At 46.0% G+C, this 16,860-nt stretch overlaps 1 protein-coding gene across 1 annotated transcript; it reads left to right on the forward strand.

Annotated features, from left to right (window-relative positions):
• Positions 1–40: 40 nt before the first annotated feature.
• Positions 41–14,642, forward strand: Coq6 (coenzyme Q6, monooxygenase). The gene is made up of 12 exons (XM_028876803.2): positions 41–294; positions 4,234–4,368; positions 7,267–7,325; positions 7,892–8,015; positions 10,670–10,800; positions 11,427–11,534; positions 11,613–11,675; positions 11,959–12,066; positions 12,706–12,908; positions 12,983–13,098; positions 13,221–13,387; positions 14,377–14,642. The coding sequence occupies exons 1-12, from the start codon at positions 120–122 to the stop codon at positions 14,404–14,406; spliced, it is 1,419 nt and encodes a 472-aa protein (XP_028732636.1). The 5' UTR covers positions 41–119; the 3' UTR covers positions 14,407–14,642.
• Positions 14,643–16,860: the final 2,218 nt, after the last annotated feature.

A 16,860-nucleotide genomic window follows, 5' to 3' on the forward strand; every position in this document is an offset into this window, starting at 1 on the left:
ATTTTATTTCCGGTTCCGAAGACAGGGCTGAGCCGCACAGGGTAGGAGACTGCCCCGGAAGCACTATTCGGGTTAGGTCCGTGGGGGAATCCGGGCTTCAGGCGCAGTCGCGAGTCACTATGGCGGCCCGCGTTGGCGCGATGACCCGCTTGCCGTGCGCCCGCTGGTGGGGAACCGCGGGACTAGGCCCTCTGGCTGCGTGTCGGCGATGGGCCGGCTCCTCGGCAGACACCGTGTACGACGTGGTAGTGTCAGGAGGAGGCCTGGTGGGCGCTGCCATGGCTTGTGCCTTGGGTAGGTGCATCTCGACCGTGGCGGGGAGCCGGGCTGCCGAGGCACCGGGCTGCCGAGGCACGGTGCTCCAGTGGGAGTCGGGACGCTCGCTACCCTCCCAGCGGAGCCCTCGGGCCCGCGGCAATGAGCACGATGCTTCACTACTATGGGAAAAGTGGGTGACCCTTCTAAGTCAGTCCTACGCTTGGCAACTGCCCAGGATTTATGAGCACTATGGGAGGCATTAGGTCTTGTAGTATTGGAAATTAGACCAGGTTGGACCAGAACTCATAGATCCGCCTGCCTCTTCCTCCTGAGTGCTGAGATTCAAGGCGTGCACCACTACGCCCGGCCCTAAGGCAGCTTAAGATAACTGTTGATATAGTTACAAATCCTCCCACTTAAAGCATGCGGTCCAGTGAGTTTTAGTACATCCGCAGAGCTATACAGTCACCACAAAAAGTTTTAGTACATTACCCTTACTCTAACAAAACAAACAAACAAATATTGGAACTCATAAGTTACTCCATTTCTCCTCATCCTCACAGCCCTAGACAGCGACTCTCCAATTTTCTGTCTGTAGATTTGCCTTTTCTGGATAGTTGGATGTAAGTGGACATATACTTAGTGTTTTCAAGGTTAACCCATGTTGGAGCATGTATCAGAACGATGTTCTCTTTGAGGGCTGAAGCAATACTCAATTGTATGTGCTCATTTGTCAACGGGTGAACGTTTGATTTGTTTTCACTTTGGCCTATAACAGGTCATACTTTCAGGAACATTTTGTGTGCAAGCGTTGGTGTAGACAAAGTGTCAGTTATCTTGAGTCTATTCTCACCAGTGGAATCTCCGGGTTATGTGGTAACTAATGTTTTGAAGAACTGCCAAACTTTGAGAGATTGTACCATTTTACATTATCGTGAAGAGTACAGGAATGCTCCCGATTCTCCAGACCGTGACAGCACTACCTACTGTCTTTTTGTTTGTGGGTAGGAAGTGGTTTGTGTCTGTATGTCCCCAGTGACCAGTGATGTTGACTAAATTTACCAAGTGCAGGCATCGTGTGCCACCATTCCTGGTCCCTTTGAAACGTAGGGTTCATATTTTGGTGGCTTGCTCCTGTGTTAGATTTTTGTGAGTTTTTCGTTTGCTTTGCTGTCCTTTTCTTGTCTCTTCCCCGGTGTCACAGCGAGGGAGGGCAGCACTGCTTCCTTCTTATTGACACTCACACACAATTCTGTAATGAATTGTTTCCTTCTCCGTCCATTTGAAAACTCAGGAGTGACTGTTAAAAGTCAGGGTGCTAAAAGGCATGGTGGTAAACCCCTGTGATCGCAGCACTTGGAAGGTAGCGGCAGGAGGATCAGAAGTTCAAAGTCATCTTTGGGCTACATAGTAAGTGTGATTGGCATTGGATACATAAAACCCTCCGTCAAAAAACAAAACAAAAAATACCACCCAAACAAACAAAAATATGTGAGTAAGACATTTCTAATAAGTTTTTGTTTGAAATAAGATCCTACTCTTTATCCCTGGCTGGCCTGGAACTTCAAGTGACACCACACACACACACACACACACACTCACACTCACACACTCTAAGACACTCCTAATTCATGTAGGCTTTGATTAATGTTTCCCTTTTAGTCCACTCTGTTTTCCTTTGTTATTCTTCAAACTCACAACTAATTTATGTTTCAGGCTTGTAGATCCCTCTCACATTAGGGTTTGGGAACAGTTCCTTACATAATTTCTCAAGTACATTTCAATCCATTCTTGTAATATACCATTCTTTTTATTTTAAGCCTCCTACTCCTGGGCTCAAACAGTATCCCTGCCTGAGTCCCTGAGTGGCCAGGAATACAGGTGTGCACTACTACACCAGGCCGCCTTACATTATTTCTAAGTGTTTTTTTTTTTTTTTTTTTTTTTTTTTTTTTTTTTCATTTTAAAAGAAGTCAGTGGTAGAGTGCTTGCCTAGTAAGCGCAAGGCCCTGGGTTTGAGCTTCAGCTCCGAAAAAAAAAAAGTCACATTAAATAGTTAAGAAATAAAATATATCACCTAGATGTGTTTATAATGTGTTTAGAGAATGAATTCTTTTTTGTTTGGTTTTGGTGTTTTGGTTTGGTCTGTGTAGCCCTCCAACTCCCTCTGTAGACCAGGCTGGCCTCAAACTCAGAGAGATCTGCCTGCTTCTGCCTCCCGAGTGCTGGGATTAAAGGTATTCATTGCCACCGCCACCACCCAACCACATTATTTCTTTATAACACCTTCATTGCCAATAGCAAATTACCTCTAGTTCTTAGCTTTCTCCAATACTGAGGAGACTGCTGAGGGCCTTCTCCCAGTAACAACGTTTCCAAGTTCCAGTTTTCATTGCAGATGTTTTAGAATCGGGTTTGTAGTGTATTTTTTAAATAATAGTTTGTTGTTGTTGTTGTTGTTTTTAAGATTTATTTACTTATTATGTACACAGTGTTCTGCCTGCACACCAGAAGAGGGCACCAGATCCCATTACAGATGGTTGTGAGCTACCATGTGGGTCCCGGGAACTGAACTCACGTCCTCTGGAAGAACAGCCAATGCTCTTAACCACTGAACCATCTCTCCAGTCCCTAAATAATAAATTCTTTATTCTATCTTGAGACTGCAGTGAATTTGTTTACGTAAAATACTCCATTGTTCTATGTTTCTGTTCTTTTGTTTGTTTGTTTGTTTTGTTTTTTGTTTTTTTGTTTTTTGAGACAGGGTTTCTCTATGAAGCTTTGCACCTTTCCTGAACTCACTTGGTAGCCCAGGCTGGCCTCGAACTCACAGAGATCTGCTGCTCTGCTCCGAGTGCTGGATTAAAGGCGTGCGCCACACGCCCGCCTGTTTCTGTTCTAAACCCTCCTCCTTACTTTCTCCTGTGTGTGTGTGTGTGAACGTGCTCAACCACAGCCTAGAGACGAACCCCCAGGCCTGGCTCATGTGCAGCTAGTGCTATCCTGTTGAGCTGTATGCATCCAGGGTCATGAAGTTTCGCTTTTAGTGAGTTCAATCGGAGGTTAAATAGATGGCTACAATTTTTTTTATTCTTCCTTCCTAGGGAATTCTACTTGCTACTAATAAATTTTTCCATTATTTGCTTTGTGTGACATGTAGTGAACTCTGGAGAGGCTGTACAGTTGTGTGGAGGGTGGCTGTCTAATGAAATGGTGGATTATGTTACTGCTTAGGATAGTGTGTTTTTTTTTTCCCCTGCTAGGTAATTGGAATTACCATTTTTGCAGTACTGAAGATTGAACTAGGACCTCAACTTGATAGGCAGACATGCCACCACTGAGCTATATCCCCAGCTAAGAAGCTTATTTCCAAGGCTAAGAGACTAGTAAATCTTTTTTCTTTTTGTTGTTTTGTTTTGTTTTGTTTTTTCGTTTTGTTTTTGTTTTTTGAAACAGGGTTTCTCTGTATAGCCAAGGCTGTCCTGGAATTCACTCTGTAGCCCAGGTTGGCCCAAACTCACAGAGATCCACCTACCTCAGCCTCCTGAGTGCTGGGAGTAAAGGCGTGCGCCACCACCTCCCGGCTGTTTTGTTTTTTGAGACACGTTCTCATTCTGTAGCCTAGGCTGACTGCAAAATCATGGCAACCTTCCTACCTTAGCCTCCCGGTGCTAGGATTACAGGTGTGAGCTACCATAGCTGTTTTATATTAGTTTTTAATTGAAGACTTGAAACATAAAAATTACACTTATTAATGGTGTGCCTTGTAATGTTTTGATACATACATACGTTGTCTACTTCAAATCTGCTTAAACATTTCCTTAAACACTTACTATTCCTTTATGATGAAGACTGTCAAAATCCTGGCCTTTAGAAGTGGGCAGCACATCCTTATTAGTTGTAGTTGCCCTACTACGTAATTAAATCCTTGGCTTTCCTAAAATGATTTAAATGTCAATTCTTTTTCTTTCTTAGGACATGATATTCATTTTCGTGACAAGAAAATCCTGTTGCTGGAAGCGGGTCCAAAGAAAGTACTGGAGAAGTTGTCAGACACTTACAGCAACAGAGTCAGCTCCATTTCCCCTGGCTCTGCCACCCTTCTCAGTAGTGAGTCGAAGAGCCTGTCCCCTGGGTCCCGCCTCCTTTCCTCTCGGCTTTCCCATAGGGCAGTCAGCAGCCACTAGAGCATGTGAGAGCAAAGCTCTCAGTGGGGGAGTGAGCAGGTGAGCTTGTTAGTGGTCATAGTTGACGATGAAGACTGCTGAAGTTGACAGTGTGTCAAGTCTGGTCTGGAGAGGACATCTTGAGACATGTGGATCCATCATGTCCCCTCTTTTATGATGGTAGACTATTATTATTTGGGCTACTACATTCCCTCTAGTCCAAGTCGGTCCTCAAGAGGGCTGGGGAGTTGCATTTTAATGGCCTTTTTTGGGGGTGGTGTAGACGAATTGTATTTCTGTTTGTGCTACATGGTACTCCCAACCTCAAGGCTGTCCTATTTGAGACACTTCTATCTAGAATTCAACTCTTCAGTCACTTTATAGCTCTAGCCTTACCTTCCTGAAACTCGCTTTGGAGACCAGGCTGGCCTTGAACTTGGAGATCTGCCTGCTCCTGCCTCCCAGAGTGCTAGGACTAGAGATGTGCACCACCACTGCCTGGCTTCCTTTCTTTTTTCAAAGATAGGATCTGGCCTTGAACTTGAGCTTGAATGCTGGTCCCTCTGCTTCCACCTCCCATCTGCTGGGATGATGTGAGGTATCACCATACCATTTTATGTGGTATTAGGGATGAAACCCAGTGATTTTATGTGAGAATGAAACTACCTCAGTTCCTACATATTTTTCTTTTTCTTTTTGTTTTTTAAGTTTCTCAAGACAGGGTTTCTCTGTGTAACTGCCCTGGCTGTCCTAGAACTCATCTGTAGACCAGGCTGGCCTCGAATTTACAAAGATCTACCTGCCTCTGCCTCCCAAGAGCTGGGACTAAAGGTGTGCGCCACCATACCCAGTCCTACAGTTTTTTATTTATGAAGCTCTACCTGAAATTATATTATGTATGTGTTCATGTTGTCTGTCTCTTTTGGGAGTCTGGGAATCCAGCTCTGATCTTCTTCCGCCTTTCGAAGGATTCTTGGGTGGAGGAGAGAGGAATGAGGAAATATTAGATAGAAAGATAGACCTAGATGAGGAGAAAGACAGGACACAGGATAGCTTCAGGAGGGCCTGGGTCAATACCCAACAGCCTCAGAGTTAATTTCTAAAGGGCTTTTTATAATATGCCAAGGGGAGAGGCAAAAGACCTCTCCCTTGCAAGATCAAAGCACAATGTATAGCCAAGTGTAGACCCTTCCACACACCTGGAAAACATGCCTGTGGCCAAACCATCCCATTATGCAGCTCTGCTGGGCAAAGCAAACCCTGATTCTCTGACCCTGAGTAAGGTCTCACTAGGAATCCTCTGTGGGTCTCCACAGTCTCTCCAGCTAAAATAGCTACTGCACAGGGAATTTGTTTGTTCTGATCTGGACCTAAAATCATAACTGGCCCTTGATAGATGCTCAGTAAATATTTCTTCAAAGCACAAATCTACTCAGTGTCAGGAAGAGTTGAAAAACCAAGTCTTTAGAATATTTATAACTAATAAACTCGTAAGGAGAAAGGATGGTAGTGGCTTAGTTTTCCTTTGATTTGCACTGCTTTACTGTGATCTGACCTTTGGTTCTTCTTCATGCTGTATAATCTGGAGATGAGAGCAGAAGGGCTTGGTCCCTGTAAGTAAGTTTTGCAACTCTGTGAGTTTGATCCCGGGTTTAAGCACCAAAATGTAAGTAACTGTTGCAACTATAGGGGAAAGGTCGCCTGACTATTGAAGAGTCAGGCGACATCTTCAGCTGCTAGCACAGCTCTGATGGCTGGAGCCACAATGAGACAGCTCAGCCCCGGAAGGGAAGGTATTCTGACTGCTAGGGAGAGTCAGGCCTGGAGCTGCTAGGACAGCTCAGCGGGGAAGGGATCCTGACTGTCAGGAGTCAGGCTGTATCTGGTGCAGTGGAGGATGGTCTTCCTGCAGGATATAGCAATCCTGCTCCTCTCCTGGAGAGCTGCTACAGCTGAGCAATTGCTCAGTCCCCACTTAAGGGGGCTTCTCAGCAGAGTTCCATTTCTTCTCTGGCCTAAGATGTTGCTTCTTTTGCTTCACTCTGCAAAATGGAAACCCCTACAGAGATGTAGCAATCTTCTCTGGCTCTGGCAAAAAGTGTTATTTTTTCAGCTCCCACTTGCTCAGTCCCCTAAGGAAATGTCTCAGCAGGTTTTTTTTTTTCTGCTCAGTCGACTATGGGACATCTTAGCAGTCTTCTCTACGCTGGTGAATGAAGATCTTCACATCCAAAACTCTTTTGAGAAAGAGATTTCTTTGGGAAGAGGAGCCAAGAGAGTGGTTTCCTCGACTGGGGTGGAGAGAACAGCCCACAACTGACAGGCAGAGAGGTTTATATAGGGACTCTTGGGGTCCGAGTCAACCAGGGATTGGTTAGGTTTTTCTGCTCAGGATTAGTTAGTTTTGTGGGTTAGGGGCAGAGATATGGCCCTGATCTCAGAGCCAAACTGTGTTTCCTTCACTGGCCTTTCTTAGTTTTTTTACTCTAATTCTAAGGCTAGGCCATATTCCTTTCGCTGGCTCTGATTCTAGGGCCCAAGAATGTTTCTTTGATACTGGTTTCAGAGTCAGGGCATGCTTCCTTGGTTCTGGATTTGGGGATAAAGTGTTTCTTTCTCTGGCTCAGGTCCCAGACCCAGGCTGTGTTTCTTTCCCTGGTTCTGGGCTCTAGAGTCAGGGTAGGTTTCTTGAGCTAGCCCTTTTCCCTACAGCATGCAGAGTTTTCCCTTCTGTTTTTGGAGAACACTGAAAATGACCTCCTACTTACCAGGATGGAGAGACACAAGGGGGCCCAGGACTAGGGGTCCAGGTCCATGTGAAGTCTCTGTGTTTCTTTTGTAGGTCTTGGTGCATGGGACCACATCTGCAATATGCGGTGCAAAGCCTTCCGGCGGATGCAGGTGCCTCTCCCTTAACTTTGTCAGGATGTCTTGGTCTGTCTCATGTTACCTTGTCAGAGTCCGTTTTCTCTGGGCTTTTTATGAATCAAAATTTAAATTCACCAAGTGGTGGTTGTGCACACCTTTGATCCCAACACTCAGGAGGCAGAGCCAGGCAGATCTCTGTGAGTTTGAGGCCAGCCTGGTCTACAGAGCAAGAAGCAAGACAGGCACCTAAACTACACAGAGAAACCCTGTCTCAAAAAACAAAAAACAAAAACAATTAAATTCAGTGTGGGGGCATTCCTGAGAATCAGCTTACTTTTTAATGAATTAATTTGGCCTTTTTGAGGTAAGGGCTCAGGTAGCCCAGGCTCGTCTTGAACTTGTTGTGTAGCTGAGGCTTGCCTGATCAATCTCACAGGCGTGCCCACCACTCTTGACTCTGAGTCTTCTCATTTATATCCGGCCAAAGAGGCTGACAGACTGTGATGTGCTGCCTCTCGCTCTGGAAAGCCACATTCAGCTTTGGGTTGGAATTGGGTTTCACTTTCTTTAGTTAATGCATTTTTCTTTTGTGTTTGCAGGTGTGGGACTCCTGCTCAGAGGCCCTGATCATGTTTGACAGGGATAACTTAGATGACATGGGCTACATAGTGGAAAATGACATCATCATGCATGCTCTCACCAAGCAGCTGGAGGCCGTGGCAGGTGAGCGAGCTGCTGTCTCCATTCCTCTGGGAAGTGATTGCCTCTGTACTTGCTAAAGAAAAGACCCTTTGAGAGGTACTGAATAGCCTCCGGCCAGGCATGGTGGCACACCTTTATTGCCAGCACTGGGGAGGCAGAGGCAGGCGGATCTCTGTGAGCTGAAGCCAGCCAGGACTGCATAATGAGTTCCAGGACAACCAGGGATACATAGTAGTCTTGTCTAGGAAAGAAGAAAATGATGAGATCCTTTTAGGATATACCTTTCTTTTTACCAGCTTTATTTAAAAAAACTTATACCATACAGTTCTCCTATTACGTGTAACTCAGTGACTTTGAGTTTATTTATAGAGTTGTGCAGCTGTTGCCACGGCATCCTTTAGAGTGTTTCCATCACTTGAAGAAAACCTCACACCTACTTACTGTCGTTCTTCATTCTTACCTGAACTTTCGCTTTTATCTTTCTCAGAGGAGGGAATCACCCCATTGATTAGTGGGTTAGATCTCGCTCCAGCATGGTATGAGATTCAGTCACATTGCAGCATCAACTAGTAATACTCCTCTTGTATTGATGAATAATGTTTCATTGTATAGATATATCAAATTGTATGTATGCATCAGTTAATAGAATTTAGGTGGTTTCTACTTTCGGCAGTTGATGAATAGTGTTGTGATTATTTGTGTGATGGGTGGTTTGTTGTTTGTGTTTTCTCCAGTACTCAGGACTGCATGCGGGGTCTTGAAAGCTAGGCAATCTCTCTACCCCTCAGCTGTTTTCCCAGCTCTGTTTACTTTCTGTTTTGGACAGGGTCTCACTAAGTTGCTCAGGCTGGACTTAGACTCAGTCTGTATTCCAGGCAGGTTCTAAGTTATAACTGCTTGTCTCGGCCTCACAAGTAGCTTGCACCAGCAGGCATAGCATCATGTGTTTTCATTATCCTGGTTGGACACTTGGAGGTGGAGTTGCATAGTCATATGATAATTCTGTATTGAACATTCTGAGAACTGCCAAACTCTGTTCTGGAGGATGCATCATTCACTTCCCCTGGTTGAAGTGGCTCAGTTTCTCCACACCTTTCTCAGTGCTTGCCTTCTTTTAGATTACAGCTGTCCTGGTATGGCCCGTTGTACTTTTGATTTCATTAACCTACTGAGTAATAATGTTAATACCTTTTCATGTGCTTAGTTTTATATTTGCTTTAGAGGACTGTCTATTGAGAATCTTTTACACATTTAAAAATGGGTCATTTATCTTTTTGTTTTTTAGTTAGAAGAGTTCCTTGCATATTCTGGATAAGAACCACTTAGGAGATACATGAATTGCTCTATGTATAATATCTCAGGAATCAAGTGGAGAAAACTGGAAACAGTTATGAGTTTTGCTTTTCTTTTCTCTTTTTTTTTTCAGTCTCTTAACAAAGGATCTCATGTAGCCCAGGCTGAGTTTGAACTCACTATGTAGCTCTGGCTAGCCTTTTTATTTTTCTTTTTTTAAATAGTATTTTATTATTATGTATACAGTGTTCTGTCTGTGCGTATGCCTGCAGGCCAGAAGGGGGCATCATATTCATTACAGATGGCTATGAGCCACCATGTGGGTGCTGGGAATTGAACTCAGGACCTCTGGAAGAGCAGCCAGTGTTCTTAACCGCTGAGCCATCTCTCTAGCCCCCTCTGGCTAGCCTTTAACTCCTGGTCTTCCTATTACTACTTCCCAAATGCTAGAACTAGAGGCATGCGCCACCATGCCCAGCTTATCAGGTTTTTTATATGGGATATTGTTCATTCATCCATGTAATGGGCCACCATCTAGCTTTTAAAAATAATTTAGGGTTGGGCAGCAGTGGTGGCACATGCCTTTAATCCCAGCACTTGGGAGGCAGAGGCAGGAGGATCTCTCTGAGTTTGAGGTCAGCCTGGTCTACAGAGTGAGGTCCAGGACAGCCAGGGCTACACAGAGAAACCCTGTCTCAAAACAAAACAAAATTTAGGACTGATGGTATAACTCAGTGGTAGATCAGTTGTCTAGTGTGTAAGGCCTTAGGCTCCATCACCAGAATCTCTGTGTGTGTGTGTGTGTGTGTGTGTGTGTGTGTGTGAGAGAGAGAGAGAGAGAGAGAGAGAGAGAGACTTGGGATTGAGCGTGCTAGGCAAGTGCTTTTCCACTGACCTACCTACATCACTGTCATCTGTGGCCATCATCCCCTGCGATTGTACACCAGAATTTATTTCTCCCATCTAACTATAACTTAGCACCAAAGAAGAAAATCTTTTACAGTACAACACATATGTCTGCCTGTGTTGCCTCCTCTGCTCTCTCTCTGTCTCTCATGTGTGTTGGGGGTGGGGATGTTGAGTCAGGATTTCACTGTGTAGCTCTGGCTAGCCTAGAACTCCTCTGTAAACCAGGCTGGCCAGGCTGGCCTCAAACTCATAGAGATGCACCTGCTGAGTTTTTCCCTGGCTTCTGCTCTTCACCAGCAGTTCCTAGGCCAAGTGTTAATCATTTGAATTACTTTTAGATCTTGCTTTTTTTGCTTGTCAGTAAATGACAGGACAGGACCATCCAGGGGACTTGCTTTTAAGCTAATTACGGTTTGTGCACAGCCCCTTACCCACCTTTCTGATGTTTCCTTCTTTCTCTTTTGCCTTTCCAGACCGTGTGAAGGTTCTCTACAGGAGCAAAGCCGTTGGCTATGCCTGGCCTGATCCGTTTTCCATGGCAGACTCCAGCCCTTGGGTCAATATTACCCTAGGTGATGGCAGCACCCTCCAGACCAAACTGTTGGTAGTTGAAGATTCTTCCTTCGTCAGGGGTCTTGCATGTCTATGCCTTCCATCCTAGAGTCCGTATTTTCAGATGGAAACCATGGGTTGACTTCAGGGTATTGTTTATAGAATCACCAGCCTCTGTTCAAGGCAGCCTGAGCTAAGTTGGTCTCCCACCTCCTGGATGGGAAGCAACCTCATGGGCCAGCTTTGGATAGGCTAGCAGGCCTCCCAGGACAGGACGGAACAGGAGTGCTGGAAACGCAGGCCGTGTTCTTTTATGTCCCAGAAGTCCCTGTGCCATTCATCTCCTCGTGGCTCTCATTTTCTCATTTCTCTGTCTCTGCTCACCAGCTTCTTCTTTTCAACTCCAGTGCCCACTCTGTGCCTGACTTTTCTAGTTCATGGATCCTGAGACTCTGGCTGAATATGGCTGTTGCTGGCACCTCTTGCTTCAGATAGCCACTTTGGCCCGTTAGCTCAGGCTGAGATCCCGTTTTGTAGGGCTGTCCCTGTAGGGGCTGTGAGGGGGACAGGCCTGACAGTTTCCCACTCAAGTTGGGAGTAGATGAAGGGGCAGAGAAACTGGAGCGGTTTGGTTTTGAAGTGGTTGTAAGACTTGGGCTCTTACTTATGTCCATGCAGATTGGTGCTGATGGACACAACTCAGGAGTCAGGCAAGCTGCTGGGATCCAGAATGTCAGCTGGACCTATGACCAGTCTGCTGTGGTGGCCACTCTGCACTTATCAGAGGTGAGCTCTGGAGTCGCCATCGGAGGACCTTGTCCTGAGCACTCAGTAGCCCTTACAAGACCTTTCCTTTTATTCTAGGCCACAGAAAACAACGTAGCCTGGCAGAGATTTCTCCCCTCTGGGCCTATTGCTTTGCTTCCGGTAAGAGAGCCTCTGGCCAGTTAGCTCAAAGGTAGCCAGCCACAGACTTTGGAACCTCACTGTCCTTCAGCCTGGTATAAAGGGACTGTGTGCGGTCATGCATTGCTTCCTTTTCTCAGTTTCCTTTATGCTTGAAAATGCCAAAGTTCAGAAGAGGCAGGTTTTTATTGCTCTTGGTTTTTTAGAGAGCTGTGCCCCAGGCTGGCCTAACACTCATCCTGCTGTATGCTATGATTGCAGGCATGTGCCACCACACCAGGCTGATGCTCTTCTTTTGATATAGCTCTCAGATACCTTGAGTTCCTTGGTTTGGTCCACATCCCATGACCATGCAGCAGAGCTGGTGAGCATGGATGAGGAAGAGTTTGTGGATGCCATCAACTCTGCCTTTGTGAGTATCACCTGTCCAGCTACGGTGTAATGAGGAAAAAGGAGTGATCATCAGCTTCCCCTTAGCGAGTCCAGTCTTTGGTTTAGATTCAGTGAGGGCGGGCATCCAGGGGAATGCCCAACAGTGGAAGCTGTGGGCTGCTGTGCCGCTGAAAGGCCTGCCACGGCTCTGCAGTCTTCATTCCTGTGCGGCCAAGCAGCTCTGGAGTCGTGCCTCCTGAGTGCTGGCTCTGCAGACACTGTCAGGAAGCGCAGTCCAGCGGGAACAGAGGAACGTGTGCAGAGGGTGACCGGGAAGAGAGGCTTCAGAGCTGGTCTGTGCTCACCTGAGCTCAGGCAGGCCAACACAGGAGAGCTGCACTGCAGCTAGCTGGTGGCTAGTGCTGGGGACTAGTGAAGGTGAAGTTCAGTCCTAGTCAGGGGCCAACTGGAAATACTTGGGCATAAATAAAACCTGCAGGGAATGCTGGGAAAGAGAGCTTTGCATGTGTTTTAAGGGGTTTGTCTCTCATGAACAAGACCAGTTTAGGCATGTTAGGTAGCATTACCCTTAGCTTTGGTTATAAAGGGGTTCTTTGGGTTTTTAATTGTTTAGTAGTCACTAATCAAATTTCACCGTTTGGGGGCTGATGGTATACAGTGGAGTGATGCTAACCACACAGACTTCGTCGACTCTGCCAGCACCATGTTGAACTACGTTGTCTCCCTTCTGAAGCCCACCAAGGTCTCAGCTCGTCAGTTGCCCCCAAGTATAGCCAAGGTGGATGCTAAAAGCAGAACCCTCTTTCCTCTGGGGCTGGGGCATGCTGCTGAGTACGTCCGGCCTCGGGTGGCACTCATTGGGTAAGACTAGGATGGAGCAGGCCTCTCCTTTCTGTGTTGCCGGAGGCCACACCTGAATACTGCTTTATTCTTAGTGATGCAGCCCACAGAGTCCATCCACTTGCAGGACAAGGTGTCAACATGGGCTTCGGCGATATTTCCAGCTTGCTTCGTCATCTCAGTACAGCGGCCTTCAATGGGAAGGACTTAGGTAAGGATTCAGGTACCCGACATCATATGAAGGTCAGGGCTGCCAAACTGCCCTAGGAACAAGATGTGGTAGTGTCTACTGGGAGGAGGGCTTTGACCTTTCCTTCTCCTTCTGAACTCCAGGTTCCATGAGCCACCTCACAGGCTATGAAACAGACAGACAGCGCCATAATACTGCCCTTCTGGCTGCTACTGACATATTGAAAAGGCTCTATTCCACCAGTGCCACGCCACTGGTGCTGCTCAGGACATGGGGCTTGCAGGCAACGAACGCACTGTCTCCTCTCAAAGTAAGTGGCCACTTAGAGCTCTCCAACGTTCTTCCTTACTGAGAAGGACTGCAGAAGTTCTAAAGGTCTTTGGGTTAATTTTCTTGCTTATAGCATTTTTTATTGTAGTTATTTTTGAGATAGGATCTTAGTATGTAGCCCTGACTAGCCTGGGACTGGCTAGGTAGACCAGACTGTTTGAGCTCATAGTGATCCGTCTACTTATGTCTGCTCTGTGCTGGGATTAAAGGCATGTGCTGCCATGCCCAGCCACCATACCTGCTCTACTTTCTCAGCTGGTTATGAATAAGAGTACCTGCTGGGTTTGGTGGTGCCTAGCAATAACTGGAAACATGTAGGAAGGGCTTAAGAATACAGGGTTGAGGGCTGGAGAGAAGGCTCAGCGGTTAAGAGCACTGGCTGCTCTTCCAGAGGACCTGAGTTCAATCCCCAGCACCCACATGGTGGCTCACAGCCATCTGTAACTCCAGTCCTAAGGGATCAATGCCTTCTGGCCCAAGTGTACCAGGCTTGCATGTGGTGCGTAGACGTGTGTGTTGGCAAAACACCCATCCATCTATAAATAAATAGATTAACAAAGAGTGCTTGCTGCTCTTGCAAGCTCAGTCCCCAGCACCCATGTTGGATGGCTCACAGCAGGTACCCGACACCCTCCACCCTCCTCCACCCTCCACCCTCCACCCTCCACCCTCTCTGGCCTCCTCAGGTGCCTGTGCTCATGTGTGCACGCGCCACAGCAAACGTGGGAGGGAGGTCAGGAGTTAACCTCTCCCTCCACAGGGACTACAGTCATTGAACTCAGGCTGTCAGGCTGTGTGGCAAGTGCTTTCACCTGCAGAGCCCTTGCCAGATCTGTTCTTCGAGCTGAAAGAAAGCAGGGACTCCTGGGAGAAGTGTCTCCCTCAGTCACCTTGGCTGTCTCACCAGGAAGTCACTGTCCTCTCACCTACAGTGACCAAGTCTCACTCGCCCCTTTCCTTTTCCTCCAGGATCAGATAATGGCCTTTGCCAGCAAGTGAGTGCTCCTCTCCTGGAGACCGTGTGGATGACAAAGAACATCTGCCCTGTGACTGTCACCTGTGTTTCCATGACGGTTTAATAGATTGACACTAGAACTTGTGTCTCTTTCCTTCTGCTTAATGGGCCTGTGGAGCCAAAACAGTGAGTGAGCTTAAAAAAAAAAAAGGAAAACTATTTGGTTGAAAGGAGCTTTTTATTACTAAACAAACAAATCACCGAGATGCTGTCTCCCTCACTTCACTTGGTAACAATCCTTTCTACACAGAATACTGTAATGCTGGTCAGAAATGTATACAATTACTTTGACAGAGTAAGATTAGAAATAGTTAGATTGTTGTTTTAAAATTGACACTGGCATGCCAATTAAATACAAATTGCTTTGACCAAGCACACTGGACTTGAAGGGGGAAGCAAAGATAAGTAACAGCCGGTCTTATTAACGCTGTAGGCTTTATCACAGTACCACATTCAGGTTTGTTTACGACTCCTCTGTGATGTCATTCTCTGTTCATTCTGTTATTATAAACAATAATCAGTCTCACTGCACACACACAGCTACAGAGGACTCAGGAACACCCTTCCATGTGTGCTGGCCGGGGGCTAGCAAGGAGTGGGTTTGTTTGTTTGTTTTAATAGTTTTTTTTGTTTTGTTTTGTTTTTTGGTTTTTTGAGACAGGGTTTCTCTGTGTAGCTTTGCGCCTTCCCTGGAACTCACTCTGTAGACCAGGCTGGCCTAGAACTCACAAAGATCCTCCTGGCTCTGCCTCCTGAGTGCTGGGATTAAAGGTGTGCGCCACCACTGCCCAGCCTAAGGAGTGGTTTATTACTTGGGGTTTGAAACACTTACTGCACAGCACCAGAGAGGCCTCCAGAAGAGAGCTTTACCTGTGTTAGATAAGAACACTGTACAGAGCATCTTGCCCAGAAGTCTTGTTTTGAAAAGATGAAATAAGGAAGTCTCCTTTCCAATTAAGCTAAAGTATTTTGGAATAGTTTTTGAAGGGATAAGACAGCTGTTGCAACAGGGCAGATTTTTAAACATGTGGATAACTTAGTACAAAGCAGTATGTCAGTAAACCCAGAAAATGTACCCAGAATAAAAGATGGCAGCTGCTGAGAAAAACTGATGGCCAGAGACTATAAGGACAAGGGCACCTTTTGCAAAAAGGCAGCTTTAATAAGAATACTGACTCTCCAATATATATGGGGGGGGGGAGCCAGAGATGAGAACTTTAAGGCACACTTTGCAAGGACATCTGTGAGTCAGATGTTCTTCATAGAATAGTGATAACACACACAATATCCACCACATATCAGACCACATCCCAGGTATTGAAAATATATTTTCACAGAGATGAGACTTGTCAGCAACATCAGAACACATAGGACCCCCTTCTTAAAAAAGGCCCGTGTTGCTGGGTGATGGTGGCACATGCCTTTAATCCCAGTACTTGGGGAGGTAGAGGTAGACAAATCTCTGAGTTTGAGGCCAGCCTGGTCTCCAGCCAGGACTACACAGAGAAACACTTGTTTCAAACAAAAAGGCCCATGGCATTTTTTTTTTTTCTGAGAAAAATTAAGACCCTCAAATTGGATTTAAAAGAACAAACTGGTAAGTCAACAGACTCTGGTCAAGATTAACAGGATCTATGCAGATAAATTTCTGAGTGAGAGAGTCCATCCTTGAGTTCTGGCAATATCCAGGGTAACTGGAAGGTGTCTGTGGAACAGTACACACTACAGCTGGGGTGCCTGTGTCTGAGGCTTCAGACACCACCTGTGGTAGAAACACCGGGAACTCACCTGACAGGTGGCGCTGTCAGCTTCCTTTATTTAGTGCTGGAGATTTAATCTAGGACCTGATGTGCTAAATACACTTGGCCACTGAAGTTTTGTTTTTGTTTTTGTTTTTAAATCTTACATAAACAGTGTTCTGCCTGCACACCAGAAGAGGGCACCAGATCTCATTACAGGTAGTTGAGCGCCACCATGTGGTTGCTGGGAATTGAACTCAGGACCTCTGGAAGAGCAGCCTCTTAACTTCTTAACCTCTGAGCCATCTCTCCAGCCCCCTTTTTAAAACTTTTTGAGTGTCTTACTGAGTTGCCCACTGGCCTCAAATTTGCTACATAGCAATCCTCCTGCCTCAGCTCCAGCGTAGCTAGGATTAGAGGCCTGTGCTGTAAGGCCTGCTGTAGAGCTTACTCTTGAGGAATCAGCTCAGTTTCTCTCAACTGTGACGGCATTTAGTGGACTATGACTAGCTTAATACTTTTTTAATAGACATGGTAAACAGTCTAGAAAGTATGTTGCATTTTTTTTTTTAAGGCATAAAACTAGTTATCGTCAAAGAGTCTGGAAGGCTTTGGAGTGAGAGACATAGGTGACTGAAGGAAAGGAGGTAGTGCTCAGCTAACAAAGTTGTGAACATCAGTGACATCCTAAGTGGAAAG

The sequence above is a fragment of the Peromyscus leucopus genome, chromosome 14 (genome assembly GCF_004664715.2).
Source record: "Peromyscus leucopus breed LL Stock chromosome 14, UCI_PerLeu_2.1, whole genome shotgun sequence".
NCBI classification, from domain to species: Eukaryota; Metazoa; Chordata; class Mammalia; order Rodentia; family Cricetidae; genus Peromyscus; species Peromyscus leucopus.